A 24540-nucleotide genomic window follows, 5' to 3' on the forward strand; every position below is an offset into this window, starting at 1 on the left:
ACGTATCAACTGGAAAGCTGTTGACTGGGAATATTTGTATGCCCCTACTTTTATCTCTTGTGTTTTTGCTGAAAAACACATTTCTTCTAACAGCCTCAATTGCAAAAGCAGTGCTTTTTTATCCTCCTAGTAGATTTTAACATAGACAATATTATGACAGCATCAAAAGTATACGTAATTCCTTTCCTCATTCCATTCACTTCCAGCAGTAGCTGTTTCCATCTGATATTATCATTAATAACCAAAGAAATCCACATATAACTATAATGTAAGTCTATATATTAGCAGCAAACTTTTACTTATGCTATATAGCTTAGAACATGGCTAAAAGAGCATCATGACATATATTCTGTTTGTATTAATAAAATCCCATTTATCTGTTTATTAATAGTGAAACTATTAGCTTAAAAATAGGTCTATAAAAGAGTCACCTCCATTATGTGATGCTGAAGTCTGAATGGTGCAAGTAGCAATAAAACTACACTATGTCAGCACCTTAGCAAAAATATCTTCTCACCCAGCAGTTGATAACAGAATGTGATAATGTCATGTCTGAATTAAAACAATAAGGATATTTATGTAGTGGTCTAGCACAAAGCATGCAGCATAAAGAACACACCTGTCAGCAATACATCTATTTGTACCACATTCTCATTTCTTAAAATACATATCATATGTTTTCATTTCATTAGACTGTTAGAAAGCAAGACCTTTTGAGATCCTTATAAGGGCATCAGTTTAATACATTGCAATGATGGATTGATAGTAAATTTCCTTGTTAAACAGAATGGACTTATAGAACAGCATCCGTGAGCCTCAGGTGCACCTTAAGCAAATTTCTAATACTTTTACTATGCCCCTCATTGATATATTTTAGTACGTTTGTTCGTGCATGATCTTTTTATACATGTTTTGCCTAATGAAACCATGAAATTAGGCTGCAAAATGGCTATTTATCAAAAATAAATACCTCTGAATAGAGCTCAGACTTGGTCTTATGCAGTCTCCAAGGCAAGGGCAATTAGGAGTTATTGTTGCTAGAATCACTTTTACTTTTTCATGTTTTTCAAGCAGCAATCCTGGAATCTGTAACAAAGTTTACTACCTAAGAATACAACAGTCCACATCTTCAAAGCTCACAAATTCTCTGAATCAAATTAGGGATGTCTCATTAGTGAAGCATGTGCATGAACACAGCTGATGTGCTTGTAGCCATTTGTGTACATCAGGTATGCAGAAATATGTGCAGGTATGCATGATCTCAAGGCAAAGAAGTCTTCATATTAAGTAAGCACAGCTGTGTCCCAGCCTATGTTGCTGCCCTGCATGTGAGCTGCAGGCAGTAGGTCACACAGGTTGAAAATAACCGAGGTGCGAGGCAGTCGCTAAGGGCAGACAGTGGAGGGATGCACTGAAGAGCAGTTAGCTCTCCAAGAGGATGACCAAACCCCTTAACTATTCATAGCTGTGCTTCCTCAGCTGGGGGGCAGGTTGATTACCTGCAGGCAGCACATGCGGGCCCCAAGGAGCAGCTTCTGTCTTCTGAAAACCACACCACAAGCGGTAGTGAAGGACTATGAATGAAACTGGGGACAGACAAGCAAGTCTCAGCACATGTATGACCCGACAGATCTGAAAATGTGAAAGCTATTCCACAGTGCACAGAAGCATGGGTTGTCTCTGTTTCCTCCTCGATAAACACACAATGGGAAAGCTCAGGCTGGCTTTTGTGGAGGAAATAATTACCTCACAAATACATTCGGTGCCTTGAAGAAGTCCATAAGCACAAGGATACCAGTGACCTAGTTAGTTTATTATATTTAGGTTTCCAAACAGCTTTTGATAAGGTTCTTCACAGAATCTCACTCTGCTATGGGCTACCATCAGAGACAGGATACCAGAGCAGGCAGACTGTATCACTCACCAAAGGCTCCAAGAAACTGAGCTGCCATAGGGTACAGAATGTCCTCTCATAAAGAAATAACTGTTTAAAAGATAGGAAACCAAGTATACCTTTTATATTCTAATAATAGCTCCTCTTGTCAATTTGATTTATCCCAGAGATGGTATTTCAGTGCGAAGCAGTAACACTGCCTCCCATGTACACTTGTGAATCTTCACATTCAAAAAACAGAGGGAGGTGCTTGATCAAACAGAGCCACAGAAGCGAGCATTTCCACAAACAACTGGCCAGAAGGGAACCTGCACAGCAGTCAGTTTGTTGCTGAGGGAAGCAAAGATTTATGAATATTTCAGTTTCTCCCCAAGTCACGCAGTCTTCAAGAAAAAAGCCTAACAGTTTAAACATCAACCTTCAAATGTAACATCTTAAAACCAGACAACAAAGAACACTTCATAAATGAGACTAACGTTGGTGTTGCATAGATTAGACACATGCAACTTCCCAATGACTCAGCTGCACTGAGGGATATTTTTGTGATGTATCCACTCTTATTAAATGCGATATAGTTTTTCCTGTACACCTTGGTTCCTCTGACGCTTTTGAGAAAAAACCCACACACGTTTCTAGCTACAGAAGGTTGGCATATTACTGGGGGAGGAAAATGGAAAGAGAATGGCAAAACACAGAAATACAGAGACTCAAATAAGATCTTCTATGATTATTTCTGAGCTATAAAGGCAACAATTGCCTACTTTCCAGATTTAATTTGCTTAGCACAGCCTAGGAGGATATTTAAGCAGCAGTTAATAGAGGGTAAACTACAAAATGAGTAAGTAACAAAAACGTCCTGTTTATGTGCATTTTGCTCCATATTATGAAGATAAAATGATTGTGATTTGATATATATCTGGTCTTTCCAACTCATACTCAAACCATGCGTCACGGTGTTTTAAGCTTGAATTGCCACTGCTCATTAACAAGTAAGTCCATCACTTAGAATTAGAAACAACTTTGAAATAAATCCCCAGGCTGTAGCATCCAAACTGACTCTGCACTCTGCTACTGTTTGGAAATGCAGCTGTATTTCCATTTCAGTCTGCACTGTCTTCACGATCCCTACCTACTGATGATTTTACAAACTTAAGCACAAAGATAAACTAGACCCTTACCAGAGCAAGGAGAAAGAATAGTTCTTAGCTTTGCTCTTATCCAACTTTTTTTCCTCCTCTCTGTGCTTTCTAAGTGTATTTTTTCTTCTAGTATAATATATCCAGCACTTGCTATGAATTGTATTATCTGGAACACAATCAAAATTTTGCCTGTGGGCTGCAATGGAAATCACAGAATCATCAAGGTTGGAAAAGACCTTGAAGATCATCCAGTCCAACCACTAACCTAACACTGACAGATCCCAGCTACACCATATCCCTCAGTGCTAAGTCAACCCGACTCTTAAACACCTCCAGGGATGGGGACTCCACCACTGCCCTGGGCAGCCCATTCCAACACCCAACAACTCGTTCTGTAAAGAAATGCTTCCTAATATCTAGTCTAAACCTTCCCTGGCACAACTTGAGGCCATTACCTCTTGTCCTATCACTTGTTACTTGGTTAAAGAGACTCATCCCCAGCTCTCTGCAACCTCCTTTCAGGTAGTTGTAGAGGGTGATGAGGTCTCCCCTCAGCCTCCTCTTCTCCAGACTAAACAACCCCTGTTGCCCAAATTGCCCAAAGCCCTCAAGAGGCCTCTGATTTCTCAAGACAGAGCAAAAAGCATTTACCTTCTTTTTAACTCAGACACATAGCCTGGGAATGCAGATGGCGTCAGCATGTGCTGCTTCTCACTGACTGGATTATACAACTTTCTGGCTTACATTCACCCCATACTCTATTAGGCAAACACCATTTCAAAAGTAAGGCTTCCTCACATCAGTATTCCCACGTTTTAAGTGTCACAACTTAGTAACTGAGATGAGTGGCAGGTTATGCTCCAAAATCCACACATTCATTTTTTAAAATGAAGAGCAGGATCTGACACTTAAATATCCCATTTTTACTCTCAAACCCAGTAACAACTGTCAAACTTATTATCTATTGTCTGGCTAATTAACACACAAAAGAAATTAGATCTAATTATATTAAGGCATTGTATGGTTTGCTGTGGTACCTCAGCTTCATCTCAGAACTTTGTATCCTACTTCCATCTTTCGAGTTTGACCTCTCCACTTACTAGGTTACAAAGGTTATATACATTTATGAAGGGAATAGCACGACACACCTATGACTGCTTAAAAGATTACACGATAGAGGAATGTATTGTGGCTATTACTGCTTTAGGGCATGAAGTTCTGAAATCCAGGCAAGGCTTACAAAAATTCTATTCAATACATGAGGCTGATAAGCCAGGCAGAGAAAGGCCTAATCATGAATTAAACACACAGTGATCCCACCTTTCATGGTAGTCCAGAGGAAATTAAGTGCTAAATACCTCTGAAAAATCAAGCCTTTTTTGGGTTGGTTTGAAAACAGATTCCCAAGTCCCAAAATATTTGCCCCTTTTTTGCCCCTGTGGTGGTTTGACCTTGGCTAAATGCCAGGTACCCACCAAGTCGCTCTATCACTTCCCCCCCTTTCCCCTTTTTTTCTCAATAGGGCAAAGAAGGGAAAGAAAATAAGATAGGAAAACAAAACAACCCTTGTGGTAAAACAACAGCAGTTTTAATATAAGCAAAGCGAAGCAAAGGTCCGCGCGCGGAAGCAAAAAAAGAAAACAGATTTATTCTCTACTTCCCATTAACAGGCGATGTCGGGCCTTCTCAGGAAGCAGGGCTCTGATACGCGTAGCGGTTGCCTCGGAGGACCAAGGGTGACCCCACCCCCTTCCTCCTTTCTCCCAGCTTTATACTGAGCAGACGTCATATGGTATGGAATATCCCTTTGGTCAGTTCGGGTCAGCTGTCCTGGTTGTGTCCCCTCCCAAGATCTTGCCCACCCCGTCCCACTGTGGGGGGGGAAATGTCAGAAAGAGCCTTGGTGCTGTGTAAGCACTACTCAGCAGTAGCCACAACACCAGTGTGCTATCAACACCCTGCCAGCTCCCAGCATAAAACACAGCACCATGAGCGCTGCTACAGGGGAAAACCAATTCTGGCTCAGCCAGACCCGATACAATCTCCACCCCTTATTCCATACCATTTACGTCATGCCCAGGTCCCACATAACACTCATTTATTCATTCCGTAAGCTTTCTTCACTCCTCTAGATGTTCAGTGACTTGGCTGCCATCTGTCAAGGTGGATGTTCAGGACAGGAGCAGTATGTTTGACTGTTGGACTCCAGCACCGGCTAGGTTTGGGTCATCATCGCATGTATCTGGTTCACTCTTCGTCGTTCCTACTTCCTCCATCACTTCCTGCAACATACAACTCAGCTCACAGATTATTTCCCCCCCAAGGTTAAATCTCCTTGAGGCACACACTGAGTAGCCCCATTCTCCCGCATTACCCACCAAGTACATCCAGGTCCCTGAGCAAAAACAATCCCACGAGTGGGCTTGCCTTTTCCCAAGGGAGGAGCAATCCATACTGCCTTCCCCAGCCATTTCCCTGTGTGTACTACAGGGACCTTATCTCCTCCCACAGTATGAAGGGGTTTTGTTTGGGCAGGACCAGGACGGTTAACAGATCCTCTGGTATTAATTAGCCAAGTGGCTTCTGCTAAATTTATATCCCAGTGTTTCCATCCCCCATTGTCCAATGCTCTCAACATAGTCTTCAACAGTCCATTGTATCTTTCAATCTTTCCAGACGCTTGTGGGTAATAAGGGATGTGATACACCCACTCAATGCCATGTTTCTTTGCCCAGGAGTTTATGAGATTATTTCGAAAATGGGTTCCATTGTCTGATTCGATTCTTTCAGGAGTACCATGTCGCCATAAAATTTGCCTTTCAAGACCTAAGATGGTATTTCGAGCAGTGGCATGATTTACAGGGTACGTCTCAAGCCAACCAGTAGTTGCTTCCACCATAGTGAGTATGTAGCGCTTGCCTTGGCGTGTTCGTGGCAATGGTCCAATATAGTCAATTTGCCAGGCCTCACCATATCGAAAACTCAGCCATCGCCCTCTGTTCCAGGGAGACTTTACTCGTGTGGCTCGCTTGATTGCAGCACATGTTTCGCATTCATGAGTGACCTGTGAGATGGCCTCCATGGTCAGGTCCACCCCTCGATCACGAGCCCATCTGTACGTTGCATCTCTCCCGAGATGCCCGGATGTTTCATGGGCCCATCGAGCTACAAATAGCTCACCCTTGCGCTCCCAGTCCAGGTCCAGCTGAGCTACTTCAATTTTAGCAGCCTTGTCTACTTGCTTATTGTTTTGATGTTCTTCGGTGGCACGGCTTCTGGGCACATGGGCATCTACATGACGTACCTTTAGAGCCACGTTTTCCACTCGGGCAGCGATGTCCTGCCACAGTGCAGCAGCCCAGATGGGTTTACCTCTGCGCTGCCAATTGGTCTTCTTCCACTCCTGTAGCCACCCCCACAGGGCATTAGCCACCATCCAGGAGTCAGTGTAGAGATACAGTACTGGCCACTTTTCTCGTTCAGCAATCTTTAGGGCTAGTTGGATCGCTTTTACTTCTGCAAACTGACTTGACTCGCCCTCTCCTTCAGTGGCCTCAACGACTTGTCTTGTGGGGCTCCACACAGCAGCTTTCCACTTTCGATGGTTTCCTACCACACGACAGGATCCATCAGTAAACAGAGCATACCGCCTTTCATCTTCTGGTAATTCGTTATATGGTGGTGCTTCTTGGGCACGAGCCACCTCCTCAGGCAGTGCTCCAAAATCTCTACCTTCTGGCCAGTCCATGATCTCTTCCAGGATTCCTGGACGGTTGGGTTTTCCCAGTCGAGCTCGTTGCGTGATTAACGCTACCCATTTACTCCAGGTAGCACTGGTTGCATGGTGTGTAGAAGGGATGTTTCCTTTGAACATCCAATGTAGTACAGGCAATCGCGGTGCCAAGAGGAGCTGTGCTTCTGTACCAACAACTTCGGAAGCGGCTCGAATCCCCTCATATGCTGCCAGAATCTCCTTTTCAGTTGGAGTGTAGTGGGCTTCTGATCCTCGATATCCCCGGCTCCAAAATCCTAATGGTCGACCCCGAGTTTCACCTGCTACCTTCTGCCAGAGGCTCCATGTGAGGCCATGCTCCCCAGTTGATGTGTAAAGTACATTTTGCACATCTGGTCCTGTCCGAACAGGCCCAAGAGCTACCGCCCGAGCTATCTCCTGTTTGATGTGCTCAAAGGCTTGTTGTTGCTCAAGACCCCACTCAAAATTGTTCTTCTTTCGGGTTACTTGATAGAGAGGGCTCACCAGCTGACTGTAACCTGGAATGTGCATCCTCCAAAATCCCACAAGTCCTAAGAAAGCTTGTGTTTCCTTCTTGTTGGTCGGTGGAGACATAGCTGCTATCTTGTTGACAACCTCCATAGGCACATGGCGGCGTCCATCTTGCCATTTTATTCCCAAGAACTGAATCTCCTGTGCTGGTCCCTTGACCTTGCTTTTCTTTATGGCAAACCCAGCTCTCAGAAGAATCTCAATTACTTTTTGTCCTTTCTTGAACACTTCTTCTGCCTTGTTGCCCCACACAATGATGTCATCGATGTACTGTAGATGTTCAGGGGCATCACCCTTTTCCAGTGCAGTTTGAATTAGTCCATGACAAATAGTGGGGCTGTGCTTCCACCCCTGGGGTAGTCGATTCCAGGTATATTGGACACCCCTCCACGTGAAAGCAAACTGTGGCCTGCACTCTTCTGCCAAAGGAATTGAAAAGAATGCATTGGCGATGTCGATTGTGGCGTACCACTTGGCTGCCTTTGACTCTAGTTCATACTGGAGCTCTAACATATCTGGTACAGCAGCACTCAGTGGTGGCGTCACTTCGTTCAGGCCACGATAGTCTACTGTCAACCTCCACCCTCCGTCAGACTTTCGCACTGGCCATATTGGGCTATTAAAAGGCGAATGTGTCTTACTGATGACACCTTGGGTCTCCAGTTGACGGATCAGTTCTTGGATGGGAGCCAGAGAGTCTCGGTTCGTGCGATACTGCCGTCGGTGCACGGTCCTCATGGCAATTGGCACCTGTTGTTCTTTAACTCGCAACAGTCCTACAACAAAAGGATCTCCTGAGAGGCCAGGCAGATTAGACAACTGTTTGACCTTCTCTGTGTTCACACTGGCCACACCAAAAGCCCATCGGTATCCTTTTGGGTCTTTGAAATACCCCCTCTTGAGGTAGTCAATGCCCAAGATACAAGGGGCTTCTGGGCCAGTTACAATGGGATGTTTTTCCCACTTATCCCCGGTCAAGCTAACCTCGGCCTCCAGTACTGACAGTTCTTGACATCCGCCTGTCACTCCTGAGATCCAGATAGGTTCTGCCCCTCTATAACTTGATGGCATTAATGTACACTGTGCCCCGGTATCGATTAAAGCCTGGTACTTCTGTGGATTTGATGTGCCAGGCCATCGAATCCACACTGTCCAATACACCCGATCATCCCTTTCCTCCTCCTGGCTGGAGGCAGGGGCCCTCTATTCCTGTTCTTGGTCAGAGTATTCACTGTCTGACCCTTGCTGTGCCAGGCCGGAAACTCCTTCATCAGAGCCAAGGGAGGTGATCTCAGTCTTCCTGTATCTGGGAGATCGCTGATTACTTTCTTGCGGTTTCACGCCAGCTACATTAACAACCTTCTTGGATGTTGTCTTCTTGGCAGGGGTCTTTCCTCGCAATTCACGTACACGAGCTTCCAATTTGAAGGTGGGTTGACCGTCCCACTTCCTCATGTCCTCCCCCTGGTCACGCAGGAAGAACCAAAGTTCTCCACGTGTCATGTGCCTAGGTTTCCCTTTCCCTCTGACTGGGGTGGAAGAGAACCGATTTCTTGGGGTGCTCCTGACATCTAAGGCACTCGCCCGTAGAGATGAGGAGGTTCCAAGACTCTCTTCAAAGTTCTGAAGCCAGGAAGAGACTGCCTCCACAGTTGGCGTACATCTTAGTCCTTCTCCCATATCCATTTCTGGATAGTACATCGCAGCCAAGCCCGCAGAATACGAGGATGGTGCACCTTTAATCACCTTCCTCCACATGGCCCGTGTGCACAGGACATCCTCTGGATTTTTAGGGGCTTCATCATTATCTGGACCACTATAGATGACTTCCAGCACTGCTAGTTCTCTCAGGTACTGGACACCTTCATCCGCAGTAGCCCACTTCCCTGGGGAGTTGTCCGTAAGATCTTCCTTGAAAGGATATCTTGCTTTAACACTTGAAAGGAGCCGTCTCCACAGACTGCAAATTCCTGTTTCTTTTCCAATTCCCCTTTCAATTCCTCGATCTCTAGCAAGGGAACCCAGCTGTTGGGCTTCCTTACCTTCCAGCTGCTGAGCATCAGCCCCATTATCCCAGCATCGAAGCAGCCAGGCAGCAATCCGCTCACCCGGCTGGCGGCTATAGTCTTTCCGCAGATCTCGCAGTTCTGATGATGTCAGGGACCGGGTAGTTTCTGCCTCCTGTTTAAGTTCTGTTATTCCCTCTTCTGACCCCTTTGCTGAAGGACCTGCTTCTTCCTCTTCTTTCTCCTCCCTTATTAATCGAGGGTATGGACCTGTTGTTCTCCTTGTCCACTGTTTCTTTTTTACTACTGGGGCAATCTCTGCTGTTATTGTTTTTGTTTGAGTTCCCGTTTCCACCACAGTCCTTTGAGAGCACTGAACTGCAGCTCGATAAGCATAGGCCAGGCCCCAGTACAGCGCTAGGAGTTGCTGATTTTCATCGGGATAGACAAGGCACCCTTCTATCAGGTGTTGTGTCAGTTTTGCGGGGTTGCTTGCCTGTTCAGGGGTAAGATCCCAGGCTACAGGAGGTGATAACCGTCCTAGGAATCTGCCCAAATCCTTCCACTCCCCCTGCCACCCAGGGACAGGCCGCCTCAGGGCACATTTTGGTATTCTCTCACCCAAAATTTGCTTTCTCTTACACCAAAAACCTAACGAGCTCCACACAGCCCACAATAGGCGAATAGCATTAATGAACAGTATCAAAGAGCTAACATAAGGATTAATAAGTACTTCGGGAGCTTGCAGAATAAAACCACTCATGATGTTCCCAATTTCTTCCAGCATGTTCCCGAGCTTAGCAAAATAAAGATAAGCAGAGCAATAAACAAACCCGTGACCAGCACAAGAGCTTGTCGCTTACTAACTGCTATAGCTATAGCACAATTAATATAAAACTGCCGTTGTCCCGCCCCACGTTGGGCGCCAAAATAGACTGTGGTGGTTTGACCTTGGCTAAATGCCAGGTACCCACCAAGTCGCTCTATCACTTCCCCCCCTTTCCCCTTTTTTTCTCAATAGGGCAAAGAAGGGAAAGAAAATAAGATAGGAAAACAAAACAACCCTTGTGGTAAAACAACAGCAGTTTTAATATAAGCAAAGCGAAGCAAAGGTCCGCGCGCGGAAGCAAAAAAAGAAAACAGATTTATTCTCTACTTCCCATTAACAGGCGATGTCGGGCCTTCTCAGGAAGCAGGGCTCTGATACGCGTAGCGGTTGCCTCGGAGGACCAAGGGTGACCCCACCCCCTTCCTCCTTTCTCCCAGCTTTATACTGAGCAGACGTCATATGGTATGGAATATCCCTTTGGTCAGTTCGGGTCAGCGGTCCTGGTTGTGTCCCCTCCCAAGATCTTGCCCACCCCGTCCCACTGTGGGGGGGGAAATGTCAGAAAGAGCCTTGGTGCTGTGTAAGCACTACTCAGCAGTAGCCACAACACCAGTGTGCTATCAACACCCTGCCAGCTCCCAGCATAAAACACAGCACCATGAGCGCTGCTACAGGGGAAAACCAATTCTGGCTCAGCCAGACCCGATACAGCCCCTTTTTTCATTCACACATTTCTGCCAGAGTGTACACTGGCACATCCTGGTAGTAACCTCTGGCAGCTGCTGTTGTCAACATTCGCAGTAGCTTCACGGATGCCCACTGGCCTGAAAGTCACTGTGAAAATCACTAGCGGTTTCTATGTTGATATTAAAACCCCGTCATTATGAGTTAATACATCAATGCTGATGATATGAATTTCCTTGCCATGCTGGGAAATCAGTCCAGCTCTGCCAAAACTCTTCTATTTGCACATGCAATATGTGAGCAGCACCAGACAGGCTCTACCATTATTTTAACAAAATTACAGACAAGCAGTTAAACACAAAAGATCACTTTATTTCTCAAATCACACCCCTCTCATTCTTGAAAAGGTGCATTTCTAATTGTCACCATTTTAAATATATTCTATATTTTCCTGTGAAGTTAAATACATTAAAGAAAAATCCCCAAAGAAATAAATACGAAGCACAACAGTTTCAGTTTATGATTTGCCTTGAGTATCATCTGGTCTTGCATCCGCTCTGGTGAGTTTTGCTGCTCTTAAAAAAGAAATCCAGAGCAAGCCTTCCTTGCTCTCCAGAACCCTCTGCTTATCAGCTGTTAATACAAACTGTTAATACAATGCTAGAGCATGCACAGAATAGCTTATAGCGGTTTAATAATTCTATAGCTTTCATTACAAACACACACATTGTTACTAAGGATATAATTGTGATGCTTCTTTTTCTAGATGCTCATAGAAAAATTCCATGTTACAAAATGCTCATTTGATGATGTGCATGTCTGCTGGTGAAAAGGAAATCAGTACTAACAAGGTTTGATGGGTTGTTCAATGGATAACTTACAAAACCAGACAATTCCCCAAGTTATCGGTTGGGTCACTGCAGCATAATCTGCAACCATCGTTTTACCTGAAACCTGGTTAGCCCAAATGGGTGGCAACGTGTATCTGTTGCGGCATAAAATGTTACCAAGGTCATCAGAACATGCCGTGTGGGGTTTATTCTCATTTAATGAGCACAGTCCAATGCAATAGCACTGCTAACAGCCAGGAATGGAGGTCTGACGACGCAACTTTTATGATGGCTGCCACAGTAAAGGAGAGGTGAAAAGAGTCCAGTGCAGGCAATATCATGTTCCTTCAAAGAGCTGAGACCAGAAAGTTGAAGCACTTCCCGTATCAGAAGTTGAGCTCCTGAAAAGTTTTTCTTGAAAGAGGTATCAGTATGAGCCTGAATGGGTGTTATATATCTCACTCGAGACAGTATTCCTGAAAATGCAGTCAGGGTCTGGCAGGCTGATTTCACTACATATACATGCACTTAACATTCAAAGACTATAGTAAAGTCTGAAAACTTCAGCTGAAACTCGTACCTGCTCACAACAAGGTCTGAGGTAGTTTATAACCACTCTACAATTAGGAAATATGAGAAAGGAGGAAAGGGATTTAATGCACAAAACTTTCAAGATACAAGGATAATTGCTACAGAGAAGGGGAGTGTAACCATATAGTTTTAAACTATTGTCTGTGAAGAAAGAGGAGCACTGACAGAAATGAGTGAAAAAGTTCATTAAAAGCTGAACTTTTATTTAGCCTGGCTCCTTATACTTATGATCTCTGAAGGAACAACATTAACATTCGCTTCAGAAGGAAAACCAATGATAATAATGAAATTGAGCAAAGCAGAAAGAAAAGAAAATTTTACAAGATTTGGACAAGGTTAATAGACTTGGGCACTGAACTGCAAAGTAACGCTATACTTCTCAAAATGAGTCCATGTACTCAGTGTGATGTATGAATCTCCAGACAGCTGAAACACCTTCACACAAGAACACCGAAAAGTTATGAATTCTTTCAAGGTTCACTTTCGATGATGCAGTTTATTTAGGAAACAATACTTATGTACATCTAACACATTGAGAAATGCACAAATAACAACCTGAACATACATCATGGTGAGAGAGAAATACTTAAATTTATATTTAGACTTAGATAACCCTGCACAAAGCCTGACCTGCTATTTAAGTCAACAGAAAACCTCTTATTGATTTTTCTCTAAAGGGTAACAAACAGATTATGGAAGTACAAGCTCCAAAAGGGCTAGCATTTCCCATATCCGTAGACAGCCAGATTTAAATTTTGCTCACTAGCACCTGACAGCTTAGTAGCAGTTGGCTTTAAAGTCTGATGTTAATGAACGGGGATGAGGATATTTTATTCAGCATATGGCAAAGAGGTAAAAATAAATAAATTTTAAAAAATCCTTAATGTATCACAATTTGAAGGAAAGTTCCAGGGAATACCACAGCAACAGTGATATGTTGCTAGGTAGGGAGGAAAAGAAAAGGAGTACCAAGCAGATTGGGGGAAGTGTGTACGAAAAAGTAAGAGCTGTGAGGACTGGAGACATACAAAACTAGCTCAGACCACAAGAATCGTATCTTTGTGTTGCTCTTCTCATAAAAACTACTAAAGCCTTTCTCCCTATGTTCTCTTCCTCTTTTTTTTTAGAGCTTACATTCAGATGAGTGACAGATTCCTTAACAAAATTCCCTAAATTAAAAAAAAAGCCATGTAGAACACATCTTTGCAAACAGTCACTTTGACTTAGGCAACACATACATTTTCTTAGCTATATATGCACAGATGCACACATGTAAGTCCATACCAGTCTTTCTTCAAAACTGCTCCTTGCAACTTCAGCTCTTGCCGTAAGTGATGTTTCTAATTTAATCATCTAAGTCCCATGAACTTTGTATTATTGCATAAAAACATTCACTCAAAGTATTTACCCTCAAAATGAGTGACATATTGGTATTAACCATAAATCACCTAGCAACTATAGCTTGGGAGTCCAGAGACAGCAGATAGGTGATGTAGACCAAAAATGATACGAAGGAAATGAGTGATTTCTGGTAGGTGTGCAAGTTCCCCACTTCCTCTAGAAAAAGAAGCTGCAATAGCTAACTATTCACTTGGATTACATGGCACATCGTTTTAGATGCACAAACCCGCATCTGAACAGTAATACTGCCCAACTTTCAAGAGTTACCTGGTACTTTTTGGACACATAGCATTTGCTGTAAAAGACCATACAGGTCAGTTTTGTAAATTCCTCAGACTACTTAATATAGACTGAGGTTGTTGATGTATATCTGCCAGTTTTCAGGAGTCACTGGATAATTCTGAAAATAAAGAAAACTAGGCTACCTTCTTTTAACCGAGGATGAGTATCTGCACAAAGAGAATACATGTGCCAAGATGACAAATATGAAATAGATGAGCAAAAGTTACAATGAGGAAAACTACTTACATTGCACCAACAGTGCAGCTCTCCTCTATGATAGTGCATGGTCTAAAGTCGCAGGAGGCACTGGAGAGGCATGTTTACACCTGTGCAGACTGAAATCATCACTCACTCGGATTTTTAGCCAAAGTAATCTGAAGTTCAATTCCCATGACATTTATGTAATGAGTCAATTATAATTTTTTTCAAAACGGTGAGTTGTATTATTCTATTACACTGGAAGGAATGGAAAAAGAAGTAATTCTCTGATGTCCGGTTGGGTGATAATGTCTAATGCCAAGGGTGCGTGGAGCTGACTCTTCACTCCCACCATTTCTATATATCATAGTAATTAAACACATACGGTATTATAAAACTAGTATGTAGTTGTATTGGCAGTCAGTCTATTGGTACATGACAGATACCTGCAGTTTCCTTGTATTATACTACAGTTTTTAATTTGGGCTTATCTAAGAACAGTTGCAGGGTGACTTCAAAAGTACTTTTCCAGTAAGCATTTTCAAACACAGACCCAGATTCTATCATGGAACACAGGTGGGACTTTGACATTATCTCAGCCAAAGCTTTGCAATGAAAGCTTGTGAAAGGCCAAAGAAAAATCTGCAGGGTTTTTTTGAGCAGTTAACGAAAGTCATATGAAGGCTCCCTCTGTAAACACTGCAAGCCATAGTATACAAGGTAGCTAGGAGAAATATAGGTCTGTTCTTTGGACTGCACACCTGTCTTTGAGATGAATTCTACAGTTACACTGGCAGTACTAAACAACTGGGCAAAACCCAGCTTTGGACCTGCTCACTCACACCTTGTTTAGACATTTGCACTTTTTAAGCAACCATAAACCAGAGTCAGCATCCTGCCGTACCACAACGGTAGCATTTCACACCTGCCTGCACAGAATTGTTTTAGTTTTGGAGCTTTAGAACCTGTTCTGAATTCTAGCTAAATAATTAGCTACTAGCTCAATTTAACATATATGTATGAATATTTAGGTACTCTTAAAACTTGACCCAGGACTTTTATTTCTCCTGAACAAAGATCTGTGGAGCTTCTATACATAACCGAGTTAACTAGTACAACTGACAACTACAACAATTAGTTCAGAGACAACTAAGGATTCTGACCTAAATACACCATTAACTGAGAGACAGGGACAGGAACCAGGCCTCAAGCATCCTCTGGGACCTACAAATTGTTATTTCTGAAGCATGGTTTAGTCCTCTGGCAACTGGTATCATGACATACAAGCCTAAACATTTACTCTTAAATACATTAACTCTTACTGGCTCTGACTATTTGCTGACTACTCCAGCCACAACAAAATTATCAATATATTAACACCTGTCAAAATATGTCAATTAATACTTTCATAGAGAAATGCAGCATATAGAATGTCTACTTTCTGTGAAATCACATCTGATTTCTCATTGAGTGTCTCTGAGTGAGCATCACTGTATTACCAGAACTACTAACAACAATCAGACAAGAATGGCATTAACTTTGTCTTCTAATTTTCACACTGGCTCTAGATGTACAAAACATCGCTGAATAATGAGTAGATGCTTGCATGCATTTGGTTGGGAAACTTAGAGTGTAACAACTGCAGACATCTTTTGCTTTCTTTCATGGAAGCCAACTCATCAACTCAAGATACTAAACTGAAAATTCTCTAATTTAATGTTATCATTAGATGAAGATGCATTAAATTAATTTGAATTTTTCAGCAATGCTGAGAAGCACTGAGTTCTTTAATGATTTGTCATAACAAAGAAGAAAAAATTATTTTCATGGGGAAAAAAGAAAGAAATGGAGCACTAAAGGAAGGAAACTGCAATGAAGAACAGTTCCTTCTCTAACAAAATTGGTGATTCCTCCTCTGTATTGTCTTTTACAATAGATTTGGATTAACTTTTCTCATTGTAATTCCATTAAACATGCCATTTGAACTTGTTTTAGAGCCGACTGGGAATGGCTTGAAAACAGCCACACAATTTTTGCTCACTTCAGGAATTAATTTTCCTGGATAAATCAGTTTTAAGGAGTTGATATTTGGCCATACATTTCCATGAATAAAAATCCTTTAAATGCACTTGGAATAAAGTTAATTAAATAAAGAGACTTTAGAAAGAGCTTTGTTGAGCTCCATGGGAGTTGAGCCTAAGTCTGAATTCAACCTATGGAAAATGCGGCCTGGGGAATTTAAAGATACTAAAGCGCTAAATAGAAATAATGGCTCAGTAGTGACAATATAGTTAGTTCCATCACGTAGAAATCTAACAACAGGTCTATTTTATAGTTTCTGACAAGAAAGCAATGAATACTTGGTCAGTTCTGCTCTACCCCTGTTGTAAATAAAATATGAGTGATAACACAGTTCTGAATAATTATAGTATTTCATCACTCTGATAAATCCTGATATTAAGCCCTAACAGCACAACTTACTTTCACTGAAAGGAAAAAAAAAAAAAAAAGAAAAAAAAGATTTCAGAAGAATGTACAAGAACTACATCTGAAATTGGGAATCAGTAAATACAGACAATAATTAGAAAGAATGAGAAAATTCACACCAGATCACAAATCAGTTCTGTGTGGTATCTTCCCGTGACACTAGTAATGCGTTGCTGACACAATATTTAAGACAGAGACCTTCCTAGGCAATACAGATAGAGGTGTTTGTTGGCCGGTAGTGTTAGAAGACCAAGCAGAGTTCAGGTCCCTTAAACATTTCAACATTATTTTCTTTGAATAAAAAGGTAAAGGATTCCCACTAGAAAATGTGAAGTTGTGGCAGGGCTTGTCTAAAAGCCTGGGAGCTCTGAGATCACATTGGACTCCCCTCAGTGACAGGCTCAAAGAGTAACTCTACCAGAAAAAAATAAAGACTGTGAGAAAGGCCATGTGTGACTATGGACCAGTCTAATACTACAAATTTCTACACACCTGTATGAAGGGACAATATAAAGTTATTTTTTGCTTTGATTGATTTTTGGGGGTGGGGAATTGAACGGTCTATAGGACCTCATAGTTTTTTCCTTGGGAATCTCAGATTTGTTCATTCAGATTCCTGGCAGAGAGCAAATGTCATGGGAAATACACAGACAAATCTGTTCAACAGTGAGTCACAGGACAGGACCAAAAAGATTTGCAGTAGATGGCAGTCTACAAGACATACTTGTATCATAAAAATTAACTGTGCACATCAAAGATTACAAGCTCAAAATTCTGTTCTTTCTCTGAGAGCCTAGACTCAGAACAGCTAGCACAAACTTTTTAAAAATTTTTTTTTAAACATTCTCTGCAATGGTGACTACTAAAGACTAAGAGCTAGGAAGCTATGCCCTTTGCTTTTCCACAGCTTCAGAAAAGCGAACTTGTTTGATCAAATGGCAAAGAAATACCATCACTGACACTTATCTACCAAAGACGAGACATGCTCCATGCATCTCAGTAGTTCCAGCATGGATTACAACCGGAATAGAAAAGTTTTCTGGTTTTACTTTTCAAAGAAAAAAATAAAAGTTCCAACTTTTTGGACCTTAAACAAGAGAGTTGTGTCCCCAGTAGCTGATCTCAATTCTTTCATGTTCCAAAGGCTGTTATAATCAGAACCCCAGACTAGATGCTGACTGGCATGAGCAGTATCCTGGCTCAGAACTCCAGACTGTCTGAGGCAGCGTGGCACATATTATAAACTATATATAACGCCATGGGCATGCACCTTCACCGACAGAGATTCACAAGTCAGAAGACAGCAGTGGAAAGGGAGGGGACAGTATGTAAATGTCAGAACTCAGCTGCAATTTGGCAATTAAAAATGCTATATTATTATTGATAAAGCCTAATCAGTTTTATGTGAAACAAGAAGTTCAAAGTTTCTACTGATTCATTGCTACCACTTGTTATATTTCTTCCTGTTTTTAGCACAACCAGTATCCAACAGGGAAATTCTTTCAAAGTAAGTAGTGTGATAAATTAACATACTATTTGATATGTTGATATAACTCTTTTTATCACTATGGTTATGCAAAGGAAAAAGGAAAACCGTATTTATCCTACACTAGCTTTGTTTTCTTCTGACAAGGCTATTTGTCACCACAGGAAATTCCAAGTTCATAAAACTGGATAGCTGACATTTCCAATATAATATACTTTGTGAGGAGTAACAACTCTCCTAATCAATTTTGCTAATTACATCAGCATTTGTCTTAATGCAAAATCACTTAATCCCATACTGAAAGACCAAGATGGAGCTCTTCCTAAAAGTCATGTAGATCTGGAGAGTAAGAGACTGCATCATCATTAGTGTGGAAACACTTAGTATAAGCAAAATAGCAGGCAATGTAATCCAGACAGACATAGATGGATAACAAATTCTGTGACTGTAAAGTAAGAGCCAGATCTTTTACAATACAGTGTAAAAGCATCATATTTTATGAAGACTATGAGAAAAGTTTATGCACATACAGTCCTTGAATTTTTAGCTCCAGACTGTAAAACTTTCTTTCTTGGAAAAAAAAAAAGTATCTGCAAATTCTTCTTTTTCTATTCTGAACAATTGCTTGTCAGCAACCAGATGCAGTTCCACTTTTCTAAACCAAATATTTTTTACGATCTGTTGCAAGTTTTCTTAGAAATACAGGCAAAATTTAAGTAATCATCCTCAAGAGTGAAAAATATGTTTTTCTTCAGGATGGATGCTTGATTTAGGAATTTCCATTCTGAGTGCAAGAAATTACAATTTTGTACTTTGAAAAGTCAACTAAGGTCAAGATTAATATAGCATCCATTAATTAGTTTGTTGATATCATGAAGGCTTTTTTTGTCATCCCACTGATGAATGAGGGAATTTGCATCTCAGCAGGTAAACATGTTTGATACTTCCTTAATCTACTGCACAGCATTTGCTACAGCCAAAAATAAGAGACAAAGTGGAATACAGAGTCAAAACAATTTAGAAAACAAATTACTAGTTACAAAGGAATATGAATGAAGAATAACTTTAAAAATAACATATATTCTGGACTGATGTGTTCCATAAACATTTTCTTTGCTAATGGAAGCCTTCAGGGAACAAATACTTATTTCATATGCCTTCCATTTTGCTCGGGTAATTTTAGATTTCCACTGTAGCTCTGCCTTTTATTTCCTTCTGTTCTCCTTGCCTTGGTTAGATTAGAGAGGTAGGGTGTTAATGGGGTACTTGATGAAGATTGACGACCTATTTTCTCCCCCCTCCGAGACCAGCCTGATTTGAACAAATTGAGGAGAGCGAAGCAGTCTCTTCATGTCCTTGGGAAAAGCCTTTTCCATTTCAGCATTTCCAGCTTTCAGACATGGTCCCCTTTGTTCACAGAGAAAAAGAAAGAAAAGGTGCCAGCACAAGAAGGTTCTGAATAATTTCATATAATGTCAGCAGGGCTGCAAAAGCTCCCTTTCAATCTTCTTTATGGTTGGTGAGCATGTGAACGCGAGGTGGATCCAGGAGGGGAATGCAGGGAACTAGTGCTTGCAGCTCGAACAGGGCGAGAGCCAAGCTGTTGTCCACCAGTCCCCACCTCTGTTGTTGTCACTTCCTTACTACTGTCATCCTTGTGGGTACTGTTTTGTGCTGGGCACTCAAAATGCACACAGTGAAACACCTGGAGAGAACAAAAAATGAAGATAAAGCAAAACAATTAAATGCTGGCAAAAGCATGATCAAAGTAAGATGAGGTCTATATGAAAGTTGCAGGCCAGATCAGTGCCAAAGTACTTAGTCAAATTGGAATGTTTCACCATGAGGTCAAAAACATCTATCCATGGCCTATGAACATTATCAAGTGATACAAGTGAAGCAAGAGAAGGCCTTCAAATTATACCAACCTTGACATATGGCACTAAAAATCAGAAAGATGGTTCCAAAGGAGATACAGATATTTGTAAATTATTTTTTTGTTTGCTAAGTAGAATAAATATCTACTACATGCCATCGGATGACAATAACAATTATATTAGTATCTTAGATCTAACTACTTTCTCAAAAGACTGAATGTTCATACACACTAGAAACGAAATTTAAGTCATTACCCATATGATTCTATTTCAAGATTGCCCTCTGCTGTAACAGCAATGGTAGCTCTACAGACATATCCTGAAGTATGTAGAAACGCATTCAGAGTGTCCAAGGAGGCTGCTGCTTCATCAGATGAAATATTCCATTTCAAACAATGATCATTTGCTGATGTTTCAAACAATACCTGGGACCACTGTACAGGTGACTGTAACTTAGAGTAAGAGGACCACCTGTTTAAGCATTTATTCCAATTTATTTTCTAGTTTACTTACTCTTACTTCTACTTGTTCTTGAAATGCCTGGGAGAAGAAGGGGGAGGAACTCTAAAATTGTTACAAAACTTCTTTCCACACTTCTCATTGCTACGAATTGCACAGCTTTGCCACATGCTGATTTAAAATTTGCTATTTTCTCATGCACTGTAGTTTTATAGCTAAAGCTTGATGAATATTAACAATTGAATTTTAAAATTGTTTTAACTTAATTTTGTGTGCTTTTATGACATCTTCTATCATTCTTCTTGCAAGTAGATCCTGTCTTTAGAGCTCTTCTCACAAAGATAATCTCTTATAATCTTAGCTGCCCTTTCCCAGACCCTTTCAAGTTAACGTGGGCAAAATCAAATACCATAAACAAGACATGGGTATACTATATATTCATACAAGACTACAGAATATTATATTTTCTATCCTTTCTTCAATACAACCAAAAATCCTATTACTCTTTTTGACCATCCATGCTCAAGCACACAGTGAGCAGACGTCTGCAATGACATGTCTGCAATAGCCCCTGGGTCTTTTCTGAGGAGGTAGCTAGTTAATTCAAATTCTGACAGCATGCATGAAACGAATAGAAAAAATATTCAGAGTCACTGTTTTTTTTAATCCCCATTATACTTTCTTGTGCCTCTCGGTGTAAGAATTCTTGCAGTTTTTTTGTACAGATACATAGCGATGCATGTTTATATTTCCATATACGCACACATGCTCACATAAAGATGTATCCCTATGCCTTTATATATACACATATGAACAGATTACAAATCTACACTCTTACCCACACACACACACATGTACACAAAATGGTTTTTCTCTGCATTTCTTCCGGTGAGTTTTCTTCTAAAGCTGAACTAATTTCTGCAGTGGCATGAATTCTCTCCATCTGTCACAGTTCTTGAGAAGCAAATTTTTGCATTGAGCTACACATTTTGCGAAGCCGCTTTTATACTCATCCCACTCCCATGTTTTTATAGTAACAGCTATTGTCATTTTTCCAGCTGCACTTACCAGCATCAGGATTTGCAGAAAAGAACATTATCTCATCAATGCACCTCTGTAAAATGCTACTTTCCTTGAAAGACAGCACAGTCTAATGAATGGGATGGAGGTCTCCAAGTCAGAAGACTCTGTATTTCTACTGTATCCCACAGCAACAGTGTTTCTCATTTAAAACTTACTTCACATAGCAATTAATGCTTTAGTATGCTATAGTATGGGTACCACTGAAATTTAGCTAATACTAGTCTATAAAGCCTGAAGTACCCGATTCTTAAATTGTAACTTTCATTTTTACCTATTCCTTCATACTAAATTCTCAATGCTCAGCTCAGCATCTGGCACATTAACAAGCCTGTGAATTTACAGCATTATTTTCAGTTACTCTGCCACTTCAACATATAGAGAATACAGTTTGTGAAAGAAGCAGAGGACAGAGTACAACTGAGCTCATGTGCTTCATCCAATATTGGAATTACGTATTTCAGAAGAATATTACTAAAACACATAATTCTGCATGTTTTTCTCTCAAAAGGCAGAGATGACAGTTCAGCATCATCCTCTGATTAATGGCATGTTATACTTCTCATGGACATTTTAAGAAAAGTCCAACATACAAAGCAGGAAGGCCAAGTACCTATACACTGGTGCAGTAATTTGTAAGATAAAGCTCTCACACCAGCAACCTGGGTGTCCTCTCCAGATCAGTAATACTGAAGAAAAATAACAAGATAAAATTTACACAGTCAAAGTATCAGGTGACCTGTGTGACAAACAAATGATGACAAGGACTAAGGAAAAATAATCCTTTTCTTTATAAAAATAGGATGTCTGGAAGCTCAAGAAAACAAAAAGTTACACTTCTATCATGTTCTAACATACCAAAGAATATTCAAATGCCAGGTCAAAAAGTCTGTGAACATCATGTCTTTCAAAACTTGGAAAACATGGCAAAGAAAAAGATGAGTTTAGAAGATGAAATCATTCACAAAATGGGAGAAATTTTACAGGATTTTTTGCAATTTCAAAAATCAACTCTTCCCTTTGGAGAGTTCAGATGGTACTTCAAAGTTCAAAGGTATGTGTAAGTAGAACAAGTAGGGAGTATTTTTGTACCTATTACAGTAAAACTTGATGAGAATATGCTGACATTAGCATGTTTAAAATGGGAATGGTTTGACAAAGTACAACCAGCTATGAGCAAATAATTCTGGAAACTGCTTGTTTTCTTACTGAAGAGACTACTCAGTCTGCAGAAGAAACCAAGACTTTGATTACAGTGTCATTATTTAAATTGGAAGTATGAAAAATATCTTGCTGCCTTCTTTGGAAAATGAGAATTTATGACAAAATGTTACAGACCATCTGTTTAATATATATTGAAACAATGTAATCTAGTAATATGTGCATGCTGATAATGTTCTTCCTCTACAAGCTTCAGGAGAAATAATTTTTTTCAGAAAAAAAAAAAAGTTAGCATTCGGTACAAATTTTAAAGACAAAAGAGGAAAAAACCTAGAACAGCAGCCTGTGTTTGTAGTTCCACTGAGCCACTACATGAATACCTGTAACCTCAATTTGCATATGCTGAGCTCTCCTATTGTTATGCAGTGCTCCATGTAAATAACTACACAGGATATTAAATTCCTTGCAAATAGTAACCAATTTGAAATTAGAATTATGTTTAAAAGCCCTTTACCCTTCAGGTCTTAAAGTTAACTTTAAGAATTAAAACTTGGAGGTAATGTTTCTTGTAGGCTGATTTGCTAAGTTTATACAATGCACCTCATTCTTTTTTAATAAAGAGATGAGAACTTACAAAGACTGACATGAGAGCAAACAAGACTGTCTATATGGATTAGTAATGGAAAAGGCCGCCTTCATGCATGTAGAACAACCCTGGAGACAGCTTCTCTCTCTAAGAACTCACTGATTAAGACTGAACTGTACAACAGAAGAGACAGTGCTTAGGAAAAAAAGTTCAGTTGATCAGTCAGCTTCTTTCCAACTACCTGCTGAGAACTAATGCTGACATCTGGTGGTACACGTGTTTGCAATTATTGCTCTAAAATTGGACATAAACAATGCTATTTGACAATTCTTCCAATGCTTGAGAACCAGCAACCCCATATACTAAATATGATCGTAAATCCCGACTCCCAATACCGATAAAGTTGACAAACTCTGATTATGACAAATGTAACAGCGCTAACCAAAGTTCATTGTAAAGTGTGAAAGTACAATGTTTTGTGGTGAACTATATGTGTAGAATGTAGACATGCATGCATACACACAGAAGCAGCAGCTTTTGGTGCTTCTTATAATCTTGTCACATAAGGTCCTAATCTCACAAGGATTTACATACATTCAGAAATTCAGATATTGTAAGTTATTAAGTCAACTGTAAAAGCTGGACTTCATCTGAGACAATGCAGAACAATTATGAAAGACAGAAGCACAAGTAAACAAAAAGAGGATGATACTGCACTTGGTTGGTTAGGGAAAAATATATTTTTTCTATATAAAATGTATTGAAAAAAATCTCTTGGTTTGGCCACTATTGGTTAAGTGATTCACCAGGTATGAAAATTAATTACAAGAGAATCTTACGCAAATAAGATTTTCCTATGAAGAATGGATTTTTCTTATGTTTTATTCATTAAAAAGATAACATAAAGGTGATAAAACCAAGTAATCAGAGACTATACACCTTTCTCTAATGCACTAAAACTGTATTTTAATCATTCATCAAAATAAGAAATAATTTAAAAGCAAACCCAATAGAAATGTTTGATGGCACTGTGCAAAGGTGAAAACCAGAAACAGTTTACTGTACTTTGTAAAAACCCCAAAATATCCCCCACAGCGGCAACAGCCCTTCAACTCTGTAGAGTCTGGGAAGATGATAACACAGTTCACAAATATTCAAATAAGAAAAGCATTCATTCTTATTTTGCTAGATTGACAGAGCAAAAAAATGAAGTACATTTCAGAAGGCATTATCGATTTCACTGTAAGGTATGAAAAACCATACTG

General features: G+C 40.5%; 1 protein-coding gene across 1 annotated transcript in view; it reads right to left on the bottom strand.

The window, feature by feature from the left end:
- Positions 1 to 11188: 11188 nt before the first annotated feature.
- The window catches only part of BTBD9 (BTB domain containing 9), a 135736-nt gene continuing 122384 nt past the window's right edge, over positions 11189 to 24540 (bottom strand). Inside the window, exon 12 of the mRNA XM_074863482.1 lies at positions 11189 to 19817. Coding sequence (XP_074719583.1) covers positions 19623 to 19817 — 195 coding nt within the window. The 3' untranslated portion in view covers positions 11189 to 19622. The remainder of the gene's footprint in view (positions 19818 to 24540) is intronic.

The sequence above is a fragment of the Strix uralensis genome, chromosome 3 (genome assembly GCF_047716275.1).
Source record: "Strix uralensis isolate ZFMK-TIS-50842 chromosome 3, bStrUra1, whole genome shotgun sequence".
Classification (NCBI taxonomy): domain Eukaryota; kingdom Metazoa; phylum Chordata; class Aves; order Strigiformes; family Strigidae; genus Strix; species Strix uralensis.